The sequence below is a fragment of the Aspergillus udagawae genome, assembly GCF_001078395.1.
Source record: "Aspergillus udagawae IFM 46973 DNA, scaffold_6, whole genome shotgun sequence".
NCBI classification, from domain to species: domain Eukaryota; kingdom Fungi; phylum Ascomycota; class Eurotiomycetes; order Eurotiales; family Aspergillaceae; genus Aspergillus; species Aspergillus udagawae.
Window position 1 is genome coordinate 756,077 of NW_025091269.1, and position 17,399 is coordinate 773,475.

General features: G+C 50.4%; 6 protein-coding genes across 6 annotated transcripts; 3 read left to right on the forward strand and 3 right to left on the reverse strand.

Moving 5' to 3' along the window:
- Positions 1-427: 427 nt before the first annotated feature.
- Positions 428-1,785, forward strand: Aud_008032 (homoserine acetyltransferase family protein; the record flags this gene model as incomplete). Its single annotated transcript, XM_043292917.1, has 6 exons — positions 428-575; positions 660-1,128; positions 1,198-1,307; positions 1,376-1,523; positions 1,574-1,653; positions 1,712-1,785. 6 exons carry the CDS (start codon positions 428-430, stop codon positions 1,783-1,785), a joined length of 1,029 nt encoding a protein of 342 aa, XP_043148852.1.
- Positions 1,786-2,237: 452 nt separating this feature from the next.
- Aud_008033 (polynucleotide adenylyltransferase) lies at positions 2,238-4,517 on the forward strand (the record flags this gene model as incomplete). The annotated part of the gene is made up of 8 exons (XM_043292918.1): positions 2,238-2,386; positions 2,455-2,603; positions 2,659-3,033; positions 3,100-3,311; positions 3,369-3,978; positions 4,024-4,138; positions 4,195-4,312; positions 4,446-4,517. 8 exons carry the CDS (start codon positions 2,238-2,240, stop codon positions 4,515-4,517), a joined length of 1,800 nt encoding a protein of 599 aa, XP_043148853.1.
- Positions 4,518-5,208: 691 nt separating this feature from the next.
- Aud_008034 (uncharacterized protein) lies at positions 5,209-6,780 on the reverse strand (the record flags this gene model as incomplete). Its single annotated transcript, XM_043292919.1, has 3 exons — positions 5,209-5,409; positions 5,473-5,936; positions 6,000-6,780. 3 exons carry the CDS (start codon positions 6,778-6,780, stop codon positions 5,209-5,211), a joined length of 1,446 nt encoding a protein of 481 aa, XP_043148854.1.
- A 2,525-nt stretch (positions 6,781-9,305) lies between these two features.
- On the forward strand, positions 9,306-10,079 carry Aud_008035 (uncharacterized protein; the record flags this gene model as incomplete). Its single annotated transcript, XM_043292920.1, has 1 exon — positions 9,306-10,079. One exon carries the CDS (start codon positions 9,306-9,308, stop codon positions 10,077-10,079), a length of 774 nt encoding a protein of 257 aa, XP_043148855.1.
- A 1,672-nt stretch (positions 10,080-11,751) lies between these two features.
- Positions 11,752-14,399, reverse strand: Aud_008036 (cell division control 45 family protein; the record flags this gene model as incomplete). Its single annotated transcript, XM_043292921.1, has 2 exons — positions 11,752-13,572; positions 13,635-14,399. The coding sequence occupies 2 exons, from the start codon at positions 14,397-14,399 to the stop codon at positions 11,752-11,754; spliced, it is 2,586 nt and encodes an 861-aa protein (XP_043148856.1).
- Positions 14,400-15,509: 1,110 nt separating this feature from the next.
- Aud_008037 (putative choline transport protein) lies at positions 15,510-17,310 on the reverse strand (the record flags this gene model as incomplete). The annotated part of the gene is made up of 5 exons (XM_043292922.1): positions 15,510-16,266; positions 16,324-16,816; positions 16,874-16,953; positions 17,007-17,053; positions 17,110-17,310. 5 exons carry the CDS (start codon positions 17,308-17,310, stop codon positions 15,510-15,512), a joined length of 1,578 nt encoding a protein of 525 aa, XP_043148857.1.
- Positions 17,311-17,399: the final 89 nt, after the last annotated feature.

Sequence of the window (17,399 nt, forward strand, 5' to 3'; positions counted from 1 at the left end):
AAGCTCAGAGACTAGACCATGGAAGATAGGTAGTTGCCTCAACATCTCAATAGTGAAGCAAAACAGTAGGCCACTATTTGAGCTGATAGAACGTCCTTGGTGGTCATCGTATCCGCTACGTAATAGAGTGCATTGATTAGATAGGCATACTTTCTTGTCGACAAGGTGCCCTGATCTTATTATAAATCGCAACATGGGATACCGTCGGTGTTACCAATCCAAACAAACCTGTGCCTCATGACACTGCAATGTGTCACCAATTAAGTCCTCAATATCATTGACGGGACTATAAATATGTAGATGAATCGCTCCTCATCACTGAACTTTGAACTACTCAAACCTCGAAGGCGCTGCTATCAGTCGTGACATTTATCAGCCAAACTTTCAGTCTTTTTCCGGGTCTGCCCTCTTCAACTTGGCGACCAACATGACTGTCGACCAAGATTACGAGATCTTTAAGCTGGGAGACTGGGAACTCCAGAGCGGGCAGAAAATACTCGATGCGCATCTTGCATACAAGACTTTTGGAGACCCGACCTCCCCCGCAATTGTCTACCCCACATGGTTTTCCGGGAGTACGTAGAGAACGACAGAGTAAAACGCCAATGTCTGTTATACTGACCTTCACCAAGTGATATCCGACAACTTCTGGCTTATAGGAGACGATAAAGTCCTGACTCCGAAGAAGTACTTCATCATCATACCTGCGCTCTTCGGAAACGGCCAGTCCTCGTCTCCATCCAACCAGCCGCATCTACGGCCATTTCCGAAATGCTCATTCTACGACAATGTTCGCGCTCAGCACAAGCTTGTCACAGAGCACTTTGGAATCCAGCATCTACGTGCAGTGATCGGCTGGTCAATGGGAGCAGCACAGACCTATCAATGGGCGACTCAGTATCCCGAGTTCATGGACGTCGCAATTCCTTTTTGCGGGTCGGCAACGACATCGCTGCATAACCAGGTGTTTTTGGAAGGCGTCAAGAGCGCCTTGCTTGCAGCGAAGCGCGTCCCATCGGCGGGTTCGGGAAAGATTGGCCTTCTAAAGGCCGATCAGAGTTTGGGGACGTGGAGTGCCGAAGACAGAGAGATTGGTTTGAAAGCTTTTGCTAGAGTGTATGCTGGCTGGTAAGCATGTGTCCGAACAGACCATTATAATATTGAACGGCTCAAAGCTCATTTATCATGTCTGGATAGGGGTTTCAGCCAGGCCTTCTACCGGGAGAAGTTGTACGAGACAGCTCTTGGCTACAAGGACCTGGAGGACTTTATGCAAAATTTCTGGGAGAAGTGGGCTTTATCCAAAGGTAAGCCGTCTGTAGAAACTGAACATGTCCTGATCTGGCTCCGTTGATGATTGACCCTGTCGGATAAGACCCGGATAATCTGTTGGTGATGCTTCAGACCTGGCAGAATGGAGATGTGTCCCAGCAGGAACCATACAATGGTAATTTTGAGAAGGCTATCGCCTCAATCAAGGCCAAGACCCTGGTGATGCCAGGAAAAACTGACCTATATTTCCCGTAAGTGATGCTTCGAGCCTTGGCGTCTAATGCTTAATGTCACTGCGCAGTCCCGAGGACTCCGAATATGAAGTCTCCTGCATGCAATCTGGCATTGGAACTCTTCGCGTGATTCCTTCTATCTGGGGTCGTAAGTTAATCCCAACCTGACTATTGGCGAGACACTCCTGACGATCCTCGAAACGCAGACTGGGCTGGTGGTCCTGGAGACAGTAAAGATGATGTGAAGTGGCTGGACGAGCAACTGGCAGACTTCCTGTAGATTCCGAGTTGATATAGTGGCGGATATCAACTCAAGTAGGCTCTCATTATCTTGCGGTTTGATTAGTACATTATTGCTCATTGTTCAATTCGAGTACAATAATATCACGTGATTTTAAATACTGTGGCAATGGTGAACATCATGTGATATCAGTCTGATAAGTCAGCATACAATCGTGAATAATCTGGAACTCCTCATCTTCATTGCACCTATTCACTGGGTCAATTCGATGCCCTGTAGTCGTTTTCATCAATTCAGTCCTTCCTTTGTCTTTCCTTCCTCTACAAGTCCTCTTCTACTCCTTTCTTAATTTACTTTGCTTCTGTGTCGTTGTGTATCTTCCCTTTTGCTTCGTTCTCTAGCGAATCCTCTTGCTCTTTATCTAGCGGCTTCCCGCTGACGCCTACACGGCGCAACCGCATGATTTTGGTCAACACCAGCTAGATAACAAGATGTCAACACCACCAGTTCGTCAGTGGGGAGTTACTCCTCCTATCTCAACAGCTCTGCCAACCCCCGATGAACTCGCCGCCAACGATGATTTGATCACGGAGCTCAAGGCCCAGAACAACTTTGAAAGTCCCGCGGAGACAGAGCGGAGGTGAGATCAACTTAGCTACGTTTCTGCTTGTTTATGTTCGCGCTGACACCATGTCTGTCATCGCGTAGGAAACAAGTTCTCCAGCTCATTCAACGCGTAACCCACGAGTTTGTCAAGGTCGTCAGCCGAAAGAAGGGGCTGTCCCCTGCAGCAGTCGAGGCAGCAGGTGGAAAGATTTTCACTTATGGAAGTTATCGCCTGGGTGTCTATGGTCCCGGTCAGTAGCGTGGAAGTGTTTAATGACAGTGGTTGTGATATTGACTATGCGATAGGCTCGGATATTGATACACTCGTGGTCGGCCCCAAGCATGTCCTCATTGATGATTTCTTCTCAGACTTCCCCCCGGTGCTCGAGAAGATGGCTCCCCCCGGGGCCATTGAAAAGATGACACCAGTTCCCGATGCCTTCGTCCCGATTATCAAGCTGGAGTTGTCCGGTATCAGTATCGATCTTATTTTCGCCCGTTTGATCGTGTCGTCGGTCCCTCTCAATCTCGACTTGAAGAATAACGATTACCTCAGGGGGCTTGACGAGAAGGAGGTGCGGTCGCTGAACGGAACTCGAGTCACAGATGAGATTTTAGAACTGGTGCCCCAGCAGAAGACGTTTCGTCTTGCTCTACGCGCAATCAAGCTCTGGGCTCAGCGTAAGGACATCCCATCTGTCTCTCTTCTCATCATCTCCTGGCAACCATGCTGACACCAAGTTACAGGCCGGGCCATTTACTCCAATATTGTAGGTTTCCCGGGTGGTGTCGCTTGGGCTATGCTAGTAGCACGAGTCTGTCAGTTATACCCACATGCAACCGGGTCTGTGATCGTCGGCAAGTTTTTCCGCATTATGAACAAGTGGGCATGGCCCCAGCCTGTCTTGCTAAAGCCAATCGAGGACGGACCTCTCCAGATAAAAGTCTGGAATCCCAAGGTAAGGGCAACCAAGGACGCTGCGCCGCATCCTTCGCGATATTGACACCGATGATAGATTTACCATGGCGACCGGTTCCACCTTATGCCTATCATCACCCCCGCATATCCATCGATGTGTGCGACGCACAACATCTCAATGTCCACAAAGGCGGTTATCCTTCGCGAGCTCCAACGGGGAGGTGATATTGTGGACAAGATTTTCTTGAAGCAATTGACTTGGAATGATCTCTTTGCACGGCACTCATTCTTCACACAGGATTACAAATACTATCTTAGCATCACTGCCTCAAGCAGAACTAAGGAAGCGGAATCGGTGTGGTCTGGTCTTGTCGAATCCAAGATCAGACACCTCGTCGGAGCTTTGGATCGCAAGCCTACCATCGCAGTGGCTCACCCATTTCCAAAAGGCTTCGAGAGAGTGCATATCGTCTCCAATGAAGAAGAAGCAGAAGCCGTAAAGAACGGTTCTACCAAGTATCAGGATAAAGGTACGAAGACGGAAACCACTGATGAAAGGAATGATGCTGTACACGAAGCCGCAGCTCTCAGCGGAGTTGAGAATGCCGAGGTGGAGCCTGTCGGTGAGAAGAGCGCAAATGGTGATAGCCATATCATTTACACCACGACATATTACATCGGCTTGGAGTTGAAGCCATTGGAGCCAGGTATGTATGGCGCTTGACTTCCCGAGAGCTAGCTGACGGTAAAAGGCGCTTCCCGTTCGCTGGACATCTCTACGGATGCCCAGATTTTTAAATCTACATGTACTTCATGGGCAGGATACCAACCCGGCATCAATGACCTCTCCATCACTCACGTTCGCAAGTAAGTTTGTTCTTAATTCGATCTCCTCGTTGGGTATTTTTTGACTTGTGGACTAGCTTTGATCTTCCCGACGATGTCTTCCAGCCGGGAGAAACTCGTCCCACACGCCCCAAGAAGAAGATCATCAAGAAGGCCGAAGCAGGCGCTCAAAAGCGAAGTATCGATTCTTTGGACGTAAGTGCATGCAAGAGAGTCAAACAAGATAACCAGCGGGAAACGAGTCACCAGATGAAAGCGGATATTTCGCATTTCGGTTGATGCTCTTAGTGTTCCGGCATTGGATTGACTAATTTCAATTACTTTCTAGGACACATCGCTTCCAGCTGCAAAGCGGCAGGTCACCTCCAACGGAGTCTCGGGTACGCCAACACCTGCGTGAAGATCCCTCACCTGAGGCCGAACTACTCGTCGTGTTGGGGCTGGTCCCCATTATGTTCTCATTGAAACGATACACTTACGACATCCAAACCACTGATGGAAGTTGAAGCCCAACGAACAATGATCATGTGTTGGTGAACAACTAACTCCAGCTGACTCTGCCTTTGCAGTTCGCGCTTGATTAACGTCTTGGACTTAACCTCGACGAACAACGGCATCGAGGTCAGATAACAAGGTTGGTCGTCTTGTTTCTCCCGCCTTCATCCCTCTCTTGTTCCTCATCCTACACAACGAACATTTCTTGGTTCTATGTCGCTTTTTGCAGCAATCTTGCGAGAGGGCACTCTTGGAGCCATCAAAATATATGGCGCAGATCTGCATTACTAAGTATGGGCGGGCTATTTTTTTTACCCCCACGGCGTTTGACTGATACTGGTATGGTGGAGGTTCCTGTCTGACGCAAAGATGGTATGTGGCTGTACATATTGCCGTATCCCATTACGCAGTTATTATCTGGTCCAAGTGCCAGTTAGGTTAGTTAATGAAGGTACACATTCCGCGTGGCCTACGGGCCACATAGTCCAGTATCCAATTCCCAATCTGTAAATCAAGTTTTCCCGCCGTAGACTCTTCCTTTGGATATATGTGCATTCAGATCATTGTAGAACTATACATACAGACGACGTCTATCCTTAGCTCCATGCTTCCACCAGCTCACACAGCGTTGACTCCCCACCCACATTGCCGGGGAACACAACAAACGGGACACCCTGATGTCTGGACGTCGGCTCATCGCATCGCCAGAGTGGCACGCCAGGCGCAGCTTGGCCGCCAATCATGGCCCGCTTGATATTAAGCCCCTTGGTAGCGGCGTCGGAAGAGGTGATCCCGCCCTGACAGCAACAAACCAATTTATCAGCTGAGTAATTCTTCCTTTGCGATGCACGATTCCTTACCTTTGCAATGATATATCTCGGCCGGACCTGGATCTCCTGCAGAACCCGGACCAGCGCCTCGGCGACCTTCGCCCCGATAGCCAGCGAGGAGAGCTCATCCTGACCCGTTATCAGCTTCCGACTCGTCATGACCAGCGTATCCATGCCGGATTGCAGGTGCGTCTCTGTCTCGTGGACGACTCGGCGGATTACGCTCTCCGCGCTATCGGGGGATGCAATGAGATCCGCTACATCCATTTCGATGATGGCGAGGGTGCCGCTTGCGCCACGGGTGTTGGTCAGGACCTTGAGCTGGGCGGTTGTCTTGGGGACGTAGGAGCCTGCGAGGATGAGGCCGCCTGTTGTGCGTGGGGAGGGGAGGTCCAGTTGTTGGGCTGTGATGGGTGGGATGGAGCGGATTCCGAGGCGGGAGGAGACGAAGGCTGCGCCGGTACGGTAGAGGAAGTGTTTTCCTTTGGCTTCGGCTGTTTTTTACTCGGTTTCACTTTTAGCATTGGACGAAGTACGCAAAGGGTTCGAAAACGTACCCAGGAGCAAGCCGGCGACGAAAACGTGCATGTCCGACTCCGCTGCGGCATTGACGATGATGACGCCTTCCTTGGGGAAACTCATGAGCTTCTCATATACGGCCTGGGGCCCGCCCGTTCGGATATCCTCGATTGTGATCGAGTGCAGTTGCTCGGGGGCGAACCGCCCAGGCGCCTTCTCCATGACATAGTCCCTCAGGTTCGAGCTTTTGTACCCAAAAGTCGCGTCCTTGGCGAACTGTGTTAACCCCGCAGGCACCAGATTCTCCCCCTCGGCTACATAGTGTACATCGTTAATGGTGAACCGCCCGCCCTGGAAGAAGAAGGGGGCTAGCACCCATGCATCTGCGGGACCGAAGACGGACTGCGCGACGTCTGCTTCCAGTGGAAAGTGGCCGCGTAATGTACTGTCGCCTCGAAGAACGATGTCGACAGTCTGAGATGTGGATCGGGCTGCCTGCGAGACATTTTCGCAGATGTCGCGGATGAGCTTCTCCGCTTCAAGTGGGGGAAGAGCGCGCGAGTTGGTGAGAATAAAAAACCCCGGGGAATCTTGCTGAAATTCCTTAATCAGCGTCGGGACGTCCCAGACGGTGAGCACAGGGATATCGTGACAAGTTTGGGTGCCTGTAGGGTCGTCATCTAGCACAACCAAGCGATTCAGTGAAGACGTGGACAGGAGCTGGACGATCTGTTCCTGGGCGTCTGCGGGGTATTCGGGCGGAAGCTGCGACAAGGTACTTTCGCGAGGCAGCGCAGGATATTCTTTTGGGAAGGACATGGCGGTCTATTTGGTCATGGCATATAAAAGGAGACAATCATATGAATAAAGGGATTGAGCGTCTCGGTGGTCTCAAATACTCACTCCCATACGGAGGCACCCCGAGCAATGGACCATATCGCGGGGGCATTTGATATGCGGGGAAACTCCGTTGTTGAGTCGGAGCGATTGCCGAAGCTCCCAAAACACTTCGCAAATGACCGAAATCATCACTGACCCCATACCTGGAGAACTGATTCACCTGAAATGGAGTCAGCAATTTGCAATGTACTTGTAGCGAATACTGAGTTGGTAGCAGAAATAGGTTTGCATTGTTGATCTTTGATGAACAGCAGAGCTTGTATGAGAATGATATCTTGTTCGGGATTGCGTCTCCCTTACGGTCTATCCTTCATTCTGAACTTGTGCAAGATCGCTGCTCTGATCTACCTCGTACAAAGAGGCAGAGTGTCTGCTCTTATTTATTAAACGGGCCCGGGGATTATATCTATATCCCATCTTCGGTGCCTTGAGGATAGCAATATCCGTCCGACCCGTCGGAGGGACTAGACTGTTCAATTCAATCAATAACCTCCTAACCACTCAACCATTCATTTCGATTGAGAATATTACCTTAACAGATGAAATACTGAAAGGACATGAAGTTATGGCGCGAGCGTCGCAGGTGGACTCGTACAAGGAGACAACGGTGGGCTCAGCCAAGGGATCCACTGCTCATACGAGGTTTCTGGGATTTGTAACACTACGGTACGCTGTACTATGAAGACTGTCCGAGTTTCGAAAAGTTGATAATTTCTGACTGGTGCTAACTTCGAGTTACTGCGGAGTACCTCTCTAGATCATCTAAGGGTAAACGCCGAAAATGCGTTTCTGGGCATAGACAGTATTGTTTGGCCGATGTGGGTCCTCGAACAAGGTTATAGTAACCCCTGTAGTACAGAATAAGGATTAGAAGTGTGATCGTGGTATATAGCGCTGACCAGTAGCATACAAATATCAGGTTTCAGCATAGCTGCAGAAGCGAAATCAGTAAGCTGAAGTACGAGATAAACATGTCCAACAGTCTCAGAAGCGAAACACCTCAATCACCACCGGACTTGGAGAATATGGACTCCCAGCGAAGCACGGAAAAAGCTGGTCATATGGCCAATCTCATGACGTAGCAAGAGAAGAATGATAGAGATGTTTCCGTCATGTCTGGCGAGGATTCCGATACTGTCTGTGTCTGATCTCTACGATCAAAAACCCATGAAAACCCATGACAATATCCTGCCGTATACAAGTGTTCTCAACAGCCATAGTAGCGGAATTAATAGAATGACAAAATTCTGATGTTACAGCCCCTGGGCCGAAAGATCACTGGGAATAGATCTCCTCGCCATCCTCCAAGGACCATGAATGTACTAGTGAGGCCCACTGGCATCTTACCGAAAATCAGACAGTCTTATTTTGCATTGAATTCACTTTCCAACTCGCATATACTTGTACCAGTTGCGTCTTCATCAAGGCCATTATATATCATCTAAAACTGATAACGCCTCCAGAATAATATAACAGTCATGTAGTCAGACGGTCATACCTCTGACTATCCTTCTAGACCTCATGTAAAAGCAAGATGGTCAACCCAAACGCACAGAATAACCAAGGTACGAGCGAGAATTCAGAGACCAAGTCGAGAAAGATTAGCGGTGCAAAGCATGCCTTCCGGGGTTATTAGCCTACGTTGCAAACAGAAGATGCTCGTACAAGCTGGGACACGCAAGTAAATCCAGACCAGTGGTGAATTGAATGGGACTTACATTGCAAGTTTTCAGACTCTCATCCGACGGAATAACGCGTGTTGAGGAAGGACCGAGGTGTGTAGGTGACACCGAGGCCCTGCGCCGAACTGAGGTTCGCGGTAGGAAGCCATATTCATATAGAGGTTGCATCGATTGTTTGTAATAGAGTCATGAAAGTAGAAGGGATGTAGGCTCCCCTTCCCCTCCTTCTATTTGAAGCCATTAAACAAGCCTTGGGTTCTTACATGCACATAAGTGGTCTATTTTGCTGAATTACAGGACAAAAAGACGGTTAACTTTTTATGTCTTCTCAACGAAAAAAAATAGAACATACATGGGTCGTATTGCTGCTGCCTACACATGAACATAGATAAACTTCGTAAATGAAAATACGGAGGTATCCATCTCACGTTGCAATGCAAAAATCTGACAGGCCGGTTCTTTGGTTCAGGAAGTAAGATGATCGACAGGGTAGTAAGAAAGTGGGCCTTACTTAGGGCCTGGCCAGAAATCTAGCTGTTTGTGGTGCTAGCGGATATATTATACGCAATTGTACAAGAGGTATGTCTCGAAACATGATCTTGCTATAAGGAAACTCCGTGGAGTGACTGATTGACGCTGAGGACGAAAACTACATAAGCGTACAAGGGTGCCACTGCACGAAGATGGTCAAACTCATGGTTCCAGTATATTCGTTCCGCGATCAACCATGAGACCACTGATGCGACCTTTCTTCAGTGTGCAATGCCTTTTAGGGCTTGCTACCTTCAGGCAGTAGAGCTTTCGCACGAGCTGCTCTCAGTCCCGATATCCGCGCAGACACAAACTGAGATGGGGTCATGGATCTTGCAGGGGGATACAGATGTCTCGGATAAAGCAATCTGGTCGCCCTCCTGGGGATCTACTTTCCTGGCGAATATCGGTGACACCTGTGCAAGATGTCCGAACAAGGATCTCCAAGGATATCCTCTGAGCAATGAGGAGCTTGCTGCCTGCAGCGACGCTTCTCGGTACTTACTACTAGCACCGGAATATGTCGCCCCTCGAAGGACCATGCCGATGAAAGAGAGCTCTGACCATGCATCCGCGAACATATACGCCACTCCAAAGGAAGCGTATGATCGAGCCCTCCTGTTTCTTAATGACGATCCGCAAAACAATGTTTCAACCTCCTGGCGACTCATTGACAGAGAATTTGCTTTTAACGCATCTCAACTGCGTAAGGACCTCGTCCTTGACCTTGATGGTCGCGAGTTGGTAAAAGATGTCAACGTCTGGGATGGGAACGTAGTGGTTCGCTTTGATGTTCATGACACAGAAGAGTCAGCCAGTGGCGCAGTCGCTCTCAAAGTCGCACCGGTACTTGCCCACTATCACCTCCAGAACGTGGATACATTGCTCAGTGTTGCCGCCAATGAAACAGTGCAGGTGAACTTCCTCGCCCAGCTTGACAAGGGTCAAGAGAAGGCGGGGATCCGAACGCCTCTGTTCTTCTCATCCAATGACATCTGGGCCTAGGATTTTCTGGAACCGGCGTATGCCAGTATGCCTGGTCCTCAGGGGCCCGTTTCAATTCGGATCATGCTTCGCTCTGCGCAGTCCACCCGAACTACAGGCCGACAGGTCTTTGAATTTCTTCGAAACAAGGGAGTAGGTGGAATCCAGCCAGCTCCCGGCTTCGGACACCGGGAGATCAACTCGTTTGGCGATCTGGAAACAATTCCCCCGTAAAGCGGTGCTCGGAGAGACTTAGAAATGTCCCACCGGAACGGGTTTTCCGGGCAATCTGTCGCCCACCAAATCTGGAGCTATACGCTCATTATCTGCGAATGTCTTGGTTAGAGCGTCTGAAGATGCTGCATAGGGGAATTAACGGTTGATGGGAATTCGGACATGCTCACAGTACATAATCTCTTCGGCTATTACCATGTCATGGAGATTCAATCCCACAGACCGCAATGCAACAGGACCACTGGTTCCAGAATTCCTGATAGACTAACATGCTTAGAAAGATGGTACCCCCTGATTTCTTTGGAGTAGGTACTGACTGTTATGTTTCCCACCCAGATGATATTGAGACTCAAGATTGAACGGCCTCTCCATGGTAAGGGTCTCGCTCTGCTGTAACCGGGATATTGAAAGCCTTTGGCTGAGCATTTGAGCCAAGCAGGAGAATGACTGATTATTCGCAATAAAGGGGATGTTGTTTGGTTAGGTTGCTGCCCTTGGTCTCACACGGCAATGGGGATGATTACTCCGTCGACCTTAATGAAGTATATCTCAATTTGAATTCCACCCACAAAACGGACTATTAGAGTCGAATGGTAGGTACAATCGTCTGCCTTGTCTCGCTGGGGAGCTCTTTGATATTTCCCAATCTTTCAACCTGCTGGGATGCTGGAGCCTCTTCTTTGTAATAACCGCCATTCGGACTTAATAGAACTAGGCACAACTTCAGGGATACAGAATGTTCCCAGTGCATTGAAATCGACAAGCAACAGTCCGAAAAAAACAATATTTTCATGCAAAAGCAGAAATTTAGTCAGTAGCTTAGAAGTCATTGAGAGGCAGCACTTTCCGTCCAAAAGCCTGCTCAACTCAGTTCGTTAGTGTTGACTTGTTCGTCCACCTAAGTTTCCGCCCTAATGAGGTTCGTGTCGCTGTATTATCACCCAACAACAAAGTAAAAATGGCTCTATTAATGAATGCAGGACATGTCGCACATGCTATTCAACAGACAAGATCGCCCATGGACATTGCTCTTGACAGCTATAAATCAATCATGAGAAAATGGAAGTGTAAACGGAATCCAAGCCCAGTCTGGAACACCGCCAACGCCGTGACATGTGCAGGGGATATGCAAGATGGCCATGGTCAAGAGAGTAGAAATGGACAAGGCGAATGACAAAAATGCTGGTAACCGATGGGGGGAAGAAAAAAGAAAAATAAACAAACAGATTTCCAACTGGTCATGAACACATATTCCTCCTTTTATCCCATTGAAATGAACAGCGATTCCACCCAACCCCCAGAGCAGAGACCTCATCCCACGCAGCCAGCTAACCAGAAAGGAAAGAGAGAACGCATCGCGAATAAATCGTCAGAATTAGCTTTGAGGAAATTATCGAGCAATGGCAACAATAGCCACAGGATTCACTTGAGCAAGGCAGGACGGTGAGAGTCTCGGACTTTAACCGACGACGCTGCGGAAGCTCAAAGCTTCCAGGAAACCACCCAGATCCTCCTTTTGGACTTCTACGACACAGTGCTCGAAACTGTCGATGCGCACTCGAGTGTTGGTCTCCTGCACCACCTCCTGGAAGGCAATCCCGAATCGGTTCCGCAAAAGGTGCTTGTTACCGCGCATGTCCAGCTCGTCCTCAGACTCCGACTCCGATTCCGATGATGACTCTGATTCCTCCTCCGTCTCCTCGGCTTCTTCTTCGTCGTCATTGTCGTTTCCGCGTTGAGCACGCTCGGCTGCGCGCTGCGCTCGACGTTCCTCGCGCTCTTTTTGCTTCTTCTCCTTAGCTTCCTTTTTTTTACGGCGTTCTTCTTGACGCTTGTGCATCGCTGCGTAATCAATCACCCCTCCGCCGCCACCAGTACCGACAACGACATACAGGCCTCGGTCTTCGTCAAGTCCGGCCAGTACCAGGGGAGTCCCTGCCGCTCGCTTCTTTCCAATCTTTACGCTGTCGCCTCGCTCGCGCTCTTGTACTCTGATGGCCTCGGCTATCCAAAGAGCCAATTTTGTCAGAGCTCCGGGATTTGTAAACAGTTTGACATCCGGACCATCCTTAACAACCGCAATGCGAAATGCTCGCAGGTGTCGGATTTGGTGCTTCGATAGTAGAGATGTACCGGTACGCAGAATGGCCCGGTGAAGATGCTGAGCGAGCGGGAGTGCCTTCAGAAGGAGGGTGGGCGATTCTGACGTGAGCGACAAAGCATCATATGCGCTCCAGAATCGCGGCAGAAGGCTAGACAAATCAGACTCGGTGGAGTCATCAACGCCATTGCCCTCATTTGCGCCTTTGGGGCGCGACTGGCGCTTTGTGTCCCAGGTGGCGCCCGGAGCTTCCTCTGGCCCGACCTCGAGAATCGCGCCGATAATGACGCCCACGTCTGTGGCGGAAAGACAGGCTTTCCAGCCCCAGCAGCGCACGAAGCCCCACCCCTCGCGGGAGGAGACATGTCCAGATGCGTCGGGCGGCACGAGTCCTTCCAGGCCGTACATTGGTGCATACTTGAGAAGCCGTTGCCGTAGTACTCGCTTCAGTTCCATATCCATGTGAGTGTAGTTCTGATGACACTGGCTCAAGCTGATTCCCATCTTCGCAAGGAGCTTGTGTAATCGCTTCCGACCATTCTCCGTCCAAACGTGGAGTCGTGATGCCAGATAGGGACTATGTAGCATGCTTTCGTAGAGTGACCAGTGTCGCACCAAAATGAAACGGGGTTCTGGAGATAACCGAATAGACTTGTCCGTTGGTGATTTGGCGGTTGTGGGAATGACGCCGTTGATCTCCCCTCTAATGTCTCTGTCTCGCTCGTACGGGTCAGGCGGGTTCAATCGATGAACTTCGTCTCGTAATATTTGACGAACGCGCTCGCCCCGTTCTCCACCCCAGCCAGCAGACCCTCCGGATTCTGATGGACTGGAGATGCCGACACCAGACATTGTACGACCACTGAGTTCCAAGCTGGAGACGCCGACAATGGCCAACCACAGAAGGTCGTTATCTTCCCGACCAAGTTCGGAAGCGAGAGAATACACGAGCGAGGATATCGGTTCGGAATACGATGTGCCGGTGGAATAATACTTTTGTAACACTTTCTCATGTTTCCTCTTGAGCCGAATCAGCCGTCGCCTCAATGACCGTGCAGACGGCTGCCTCGGCAGCGCGGGTGACGGTGAATCTGAGCCCGGTGTCACAGAGCGAGAAGAGTTCGAGGAGTTATGCTCGTCCCTCGGCCGACGGCTCGGAGACGAAGCAATGGAGGACCCCTGCCGGCGGACGTTAGAGATCACAGCAAAGAGCAAACACGAGGGGCAGACCGCAAACATACTGAATTACTCCTCCGCCGTTGACGCGGGGGGCCGTCGTTCTCATCAGATTCATCCTCATCTTCGCGTCCCGACCACGATTTCCTCTTCTTGGACCCCGAGCTGGACGGATGCTCTTCGTCATCCTCGCTGCCGGATCCGTCAATATCTTCTTCATCTTCGTCTACCTCCGGCATGTCCAACAGCGCGCAGTACGCCTCTCTCTCCTCGCTCATCTCCTCCTCAATATCTCCATCATCGTAGACGATGATACCCCCCGCGCCCGATTTGTACGACGGAGTGATACAGCCCTTGTCGACGCCGCGCGTGTTCCGCCGCGAAGTGCCATCATTCCCATCCGTCGAAGCCGCCGCTGCCTCCCCGCCAAAGACATTGCTCAGATTCCATGGTCGCCTCGAGTCGAAGACCCATACCTCCACCCCTCCCATATCCTCCACCTCATCGTCCGGACTGCTCAGGCAGAGTATCTCGTTGAGATCCACCAAGCCTCCCACACCTAGACATACGACCACGCCTCCACTGCCCCCATTGTGCGTCTGCATGGGCTTGACCAGCTCTTCGCCGGCGCGTGTGAGATCGCCATATCCGGCTACCGGTTGGATCTTGTGGGGGATATAGTCGCGCTTCAAGAGGGCGGTCAGGATTCGACAAGCGCAGAGGGCATCGGGTTCTAGTGCTACGAGGACTAGCACGGGAGGAGACAGCGGATGATGTGATCGGAGGAGTTGTAGGTAGAGGTGCGATATGAGTTGACGAGGAAGATACATTGCAACGCACTTCAAGGGAGCACGAAGCACACGACAACCCGGAACAAGGAACTGAAGATAAGAAAGCAAAAGAATAAATTCACGCCTTCGAAGAGGCCCTGCCCTTTACAAGACGATCAAAACAGGGTATAATTAGGAAGAGCCCAGACTCAATTGCGTTATATCGGCTCCATCGTTCCTGTTGTTGATTGTTATCGAGGCTGTTCTCGCAGGCACAGAATGCAATCAGTCGCGAATCCCCAACGACGCGTCGAGGCGTGCCGCACGTGCGGAGACCAGTGCCAAGCCCGGCCTCAGCCATCAACCAGGGCAACATTTTTTCTAGGGGAAGACAGTACTTAATCTAGGTAGTCAAGCATACTTTGAGTGAATTGAGGTCACTCTTTTTGTAATGTATCGTAGTCATCTTCAGCTAAAAGGCTAACGACACCCAACTCTAACCTTGAGGTTGACTTCCCGCGTCTCGACACGGCCATACATCTCATCCTGACAGTGATGCCCCAGATATTCAACTATCCCGGACGCATGTCGTGGCCGTACAGGCTGGATTATGTCGCTTCAGGTATGTCACGAGGCAGTAGCTCAATAACGGGACGGCGATGCTGTCTTGGAACACGCTCATTGATGACAGCAGGGCCTGTGAGAAGGCCACTACTGGCAGATGTGAAATGAGTGTGGACTGGAACAAAAAGATAAAGCTTATCCCCTCGAATTGTATTATTGCCTGGCTAGGATGCATCATCGGATGCAATGGAAAGCGCATTTAAGAAAAACAAGCAGCCATCTGGCCTTACTGCACAGGGCTAACCAATCTGTACACGACCAGAGGTTACTTCCCAAGCGCTGCTTCGCGTGCACATACCATCCAAAGTTATAAAACAAGGATTGGAGATTCCAATTAATGTAGGGGTATTATTGTGATTCTAGTAATTGCGCCAACTATTTTGAATGGGAATTAGAGTACATATAGATCATGAGCAGCACCAAAATATTCACTCATATCATCGCCGATAAACTGCAGAGAGCAAAAAGGCAGAACCATCGCGGTGAGAGTTCATGGAACAATGTCAGAATGTCCGATGCCGCATTTGACCTTTTTCGACGGCACATTTACTTTGCGTCGTCAAGCACGGCCTTGTCGGTCAGAGGGATGTTCTTGGGTCCCTCGTAGGAGCCCTGACGGACGAACCACCAGACAGCAACGAAGATGGTCAGTCCACCAGTCATCAAACTGGCGTAGTTCATCGTAGCGGCGCTAGTGGGCATGGAGTAGGGGAAGCAGAAGATGACAATGAAGGCAACAATGTAGATGGAGCTAAGGATATTGATGACGAAGCCGATGCGACCCATCCAGAAGTAGCCAGGTTGGAAGGTGGAACGGCGGGTGAGGACATGAGGGAGAATGGCGGCGAGGTAGGAGAGGGAAGACAGCTGCACGAAACAACCGACGAAGGCATTGAAAGCGGTGGTGGATCCGACGTAAATGCAAGCAAGGATTGTAATAATCACACCACAGACCAGCGTTGCGTTGAAAGGGTTGTGCATCCGGGTATTGATACGGCTGAGCCATCCGGAGAAAGGGGTCGCTTTATCACGGGAAATGGTCCACAAGGTACGGCCAGCGGTGATGTAGCAACCAGCACATGTGATGACAGTGGGCAGGAAGGCAACGATCAGCAAACCAAGGGAGCCACCTCGAGTACCCGTGGCCTGGCGGTAGATCTCGGCGAGGGGAAAACCGTAGGGATTGCTCATGACCAGGTCGAGGTCATGGATGGAATAGAAGACGGCGATCATATAGAGAAGACCGGTGACGAAGCCGACAGACATCTGAGCAAGGACGGCCTTGGGGATGTTGCGACTGGGCCTATAGCGCCGGGTTAGCGTACTAGTTCCATTCACTCCGACCAAAATCTGCTCCTACCGTGGGATTTCCTCTGCAAGGTGACTAGAGCAGTCGGGAGTGCCAACACTGTAAGCACCATTGAGCATTCCTGCAACGAAGACAAAGCCGTTGCTCGACCAGCCGGTCTGGTTATTGAAAGTGCGCCACACTGTCTTATCGTCGAGATATACTTGGCCGTTGACATGAGGCATCACGGCACAGACGATGATAGTGATGAACACACCGGCAAGAATGAAGAACATGCCAAGATTACCGATGTGAGGGAGCCAGCGGTTCATGAAGAGCACAATGCAGCAGCACATCCAGGTGCAGATGATGAAGCTGATGAAGGTGTGCCATGCGTGAGGGACGAAGTCAGGATGCATGAGCGCGTACATGGAGACGGTCTGTTGGCCCAGGATGGCAGACATGGAGGCAGCTCCTAGGATCCATGCAAGACAGTTCCAGAATCCAGCGAAGAATCCGCAAACACGGCCATACTTTCCAGCAGTGATCGAGGCCCAGTGATAGACTGATTATCGGGGTTAGCGAGGCTCCTAAGAAAGGATAGAGCAGAGTCGCGACATACCACCACTGGCAGAAGGCATCGCCGATGCGAGCTCTGCAATAGATGCGGCGACCATCCAATAACAAACGGAAACAGCAATGCTTAACACATGGTTAGTATCGACTGATGATTGACTGATCCAAAGTGATCTCACAATTCATAGATAACCCCGGCGGGTCCTCCATTATACATAGCAGTGACCTTGAAAATACATGTTAGCTCAAGTGTTAGTAATTGGTTGCTGAGGGTGAACTTACTAAACTGCCACCCTGAGCAATCCATGTGTTTCCTGTGGTAACAGCGACGGCACAAATACTGAGCAAGCTAAAGTTCCGTTCGAGCTCTTGACGATGACCAGATGCATTGACCAATTCTGTCGAAGGGCGTTCCTCTGCGCTGGCCTCAACTGCAGCCATCTTCTCCGGGTTTTCCACCGCTGCCATTTCGGGTGATGCCATCAAAAACAACGGGGGGGAAATTGAACCGATCGGGCAGAGACCAGGTGAAGACGAGTATTATTATGATTGAGGCACAGGCGAATTATAGA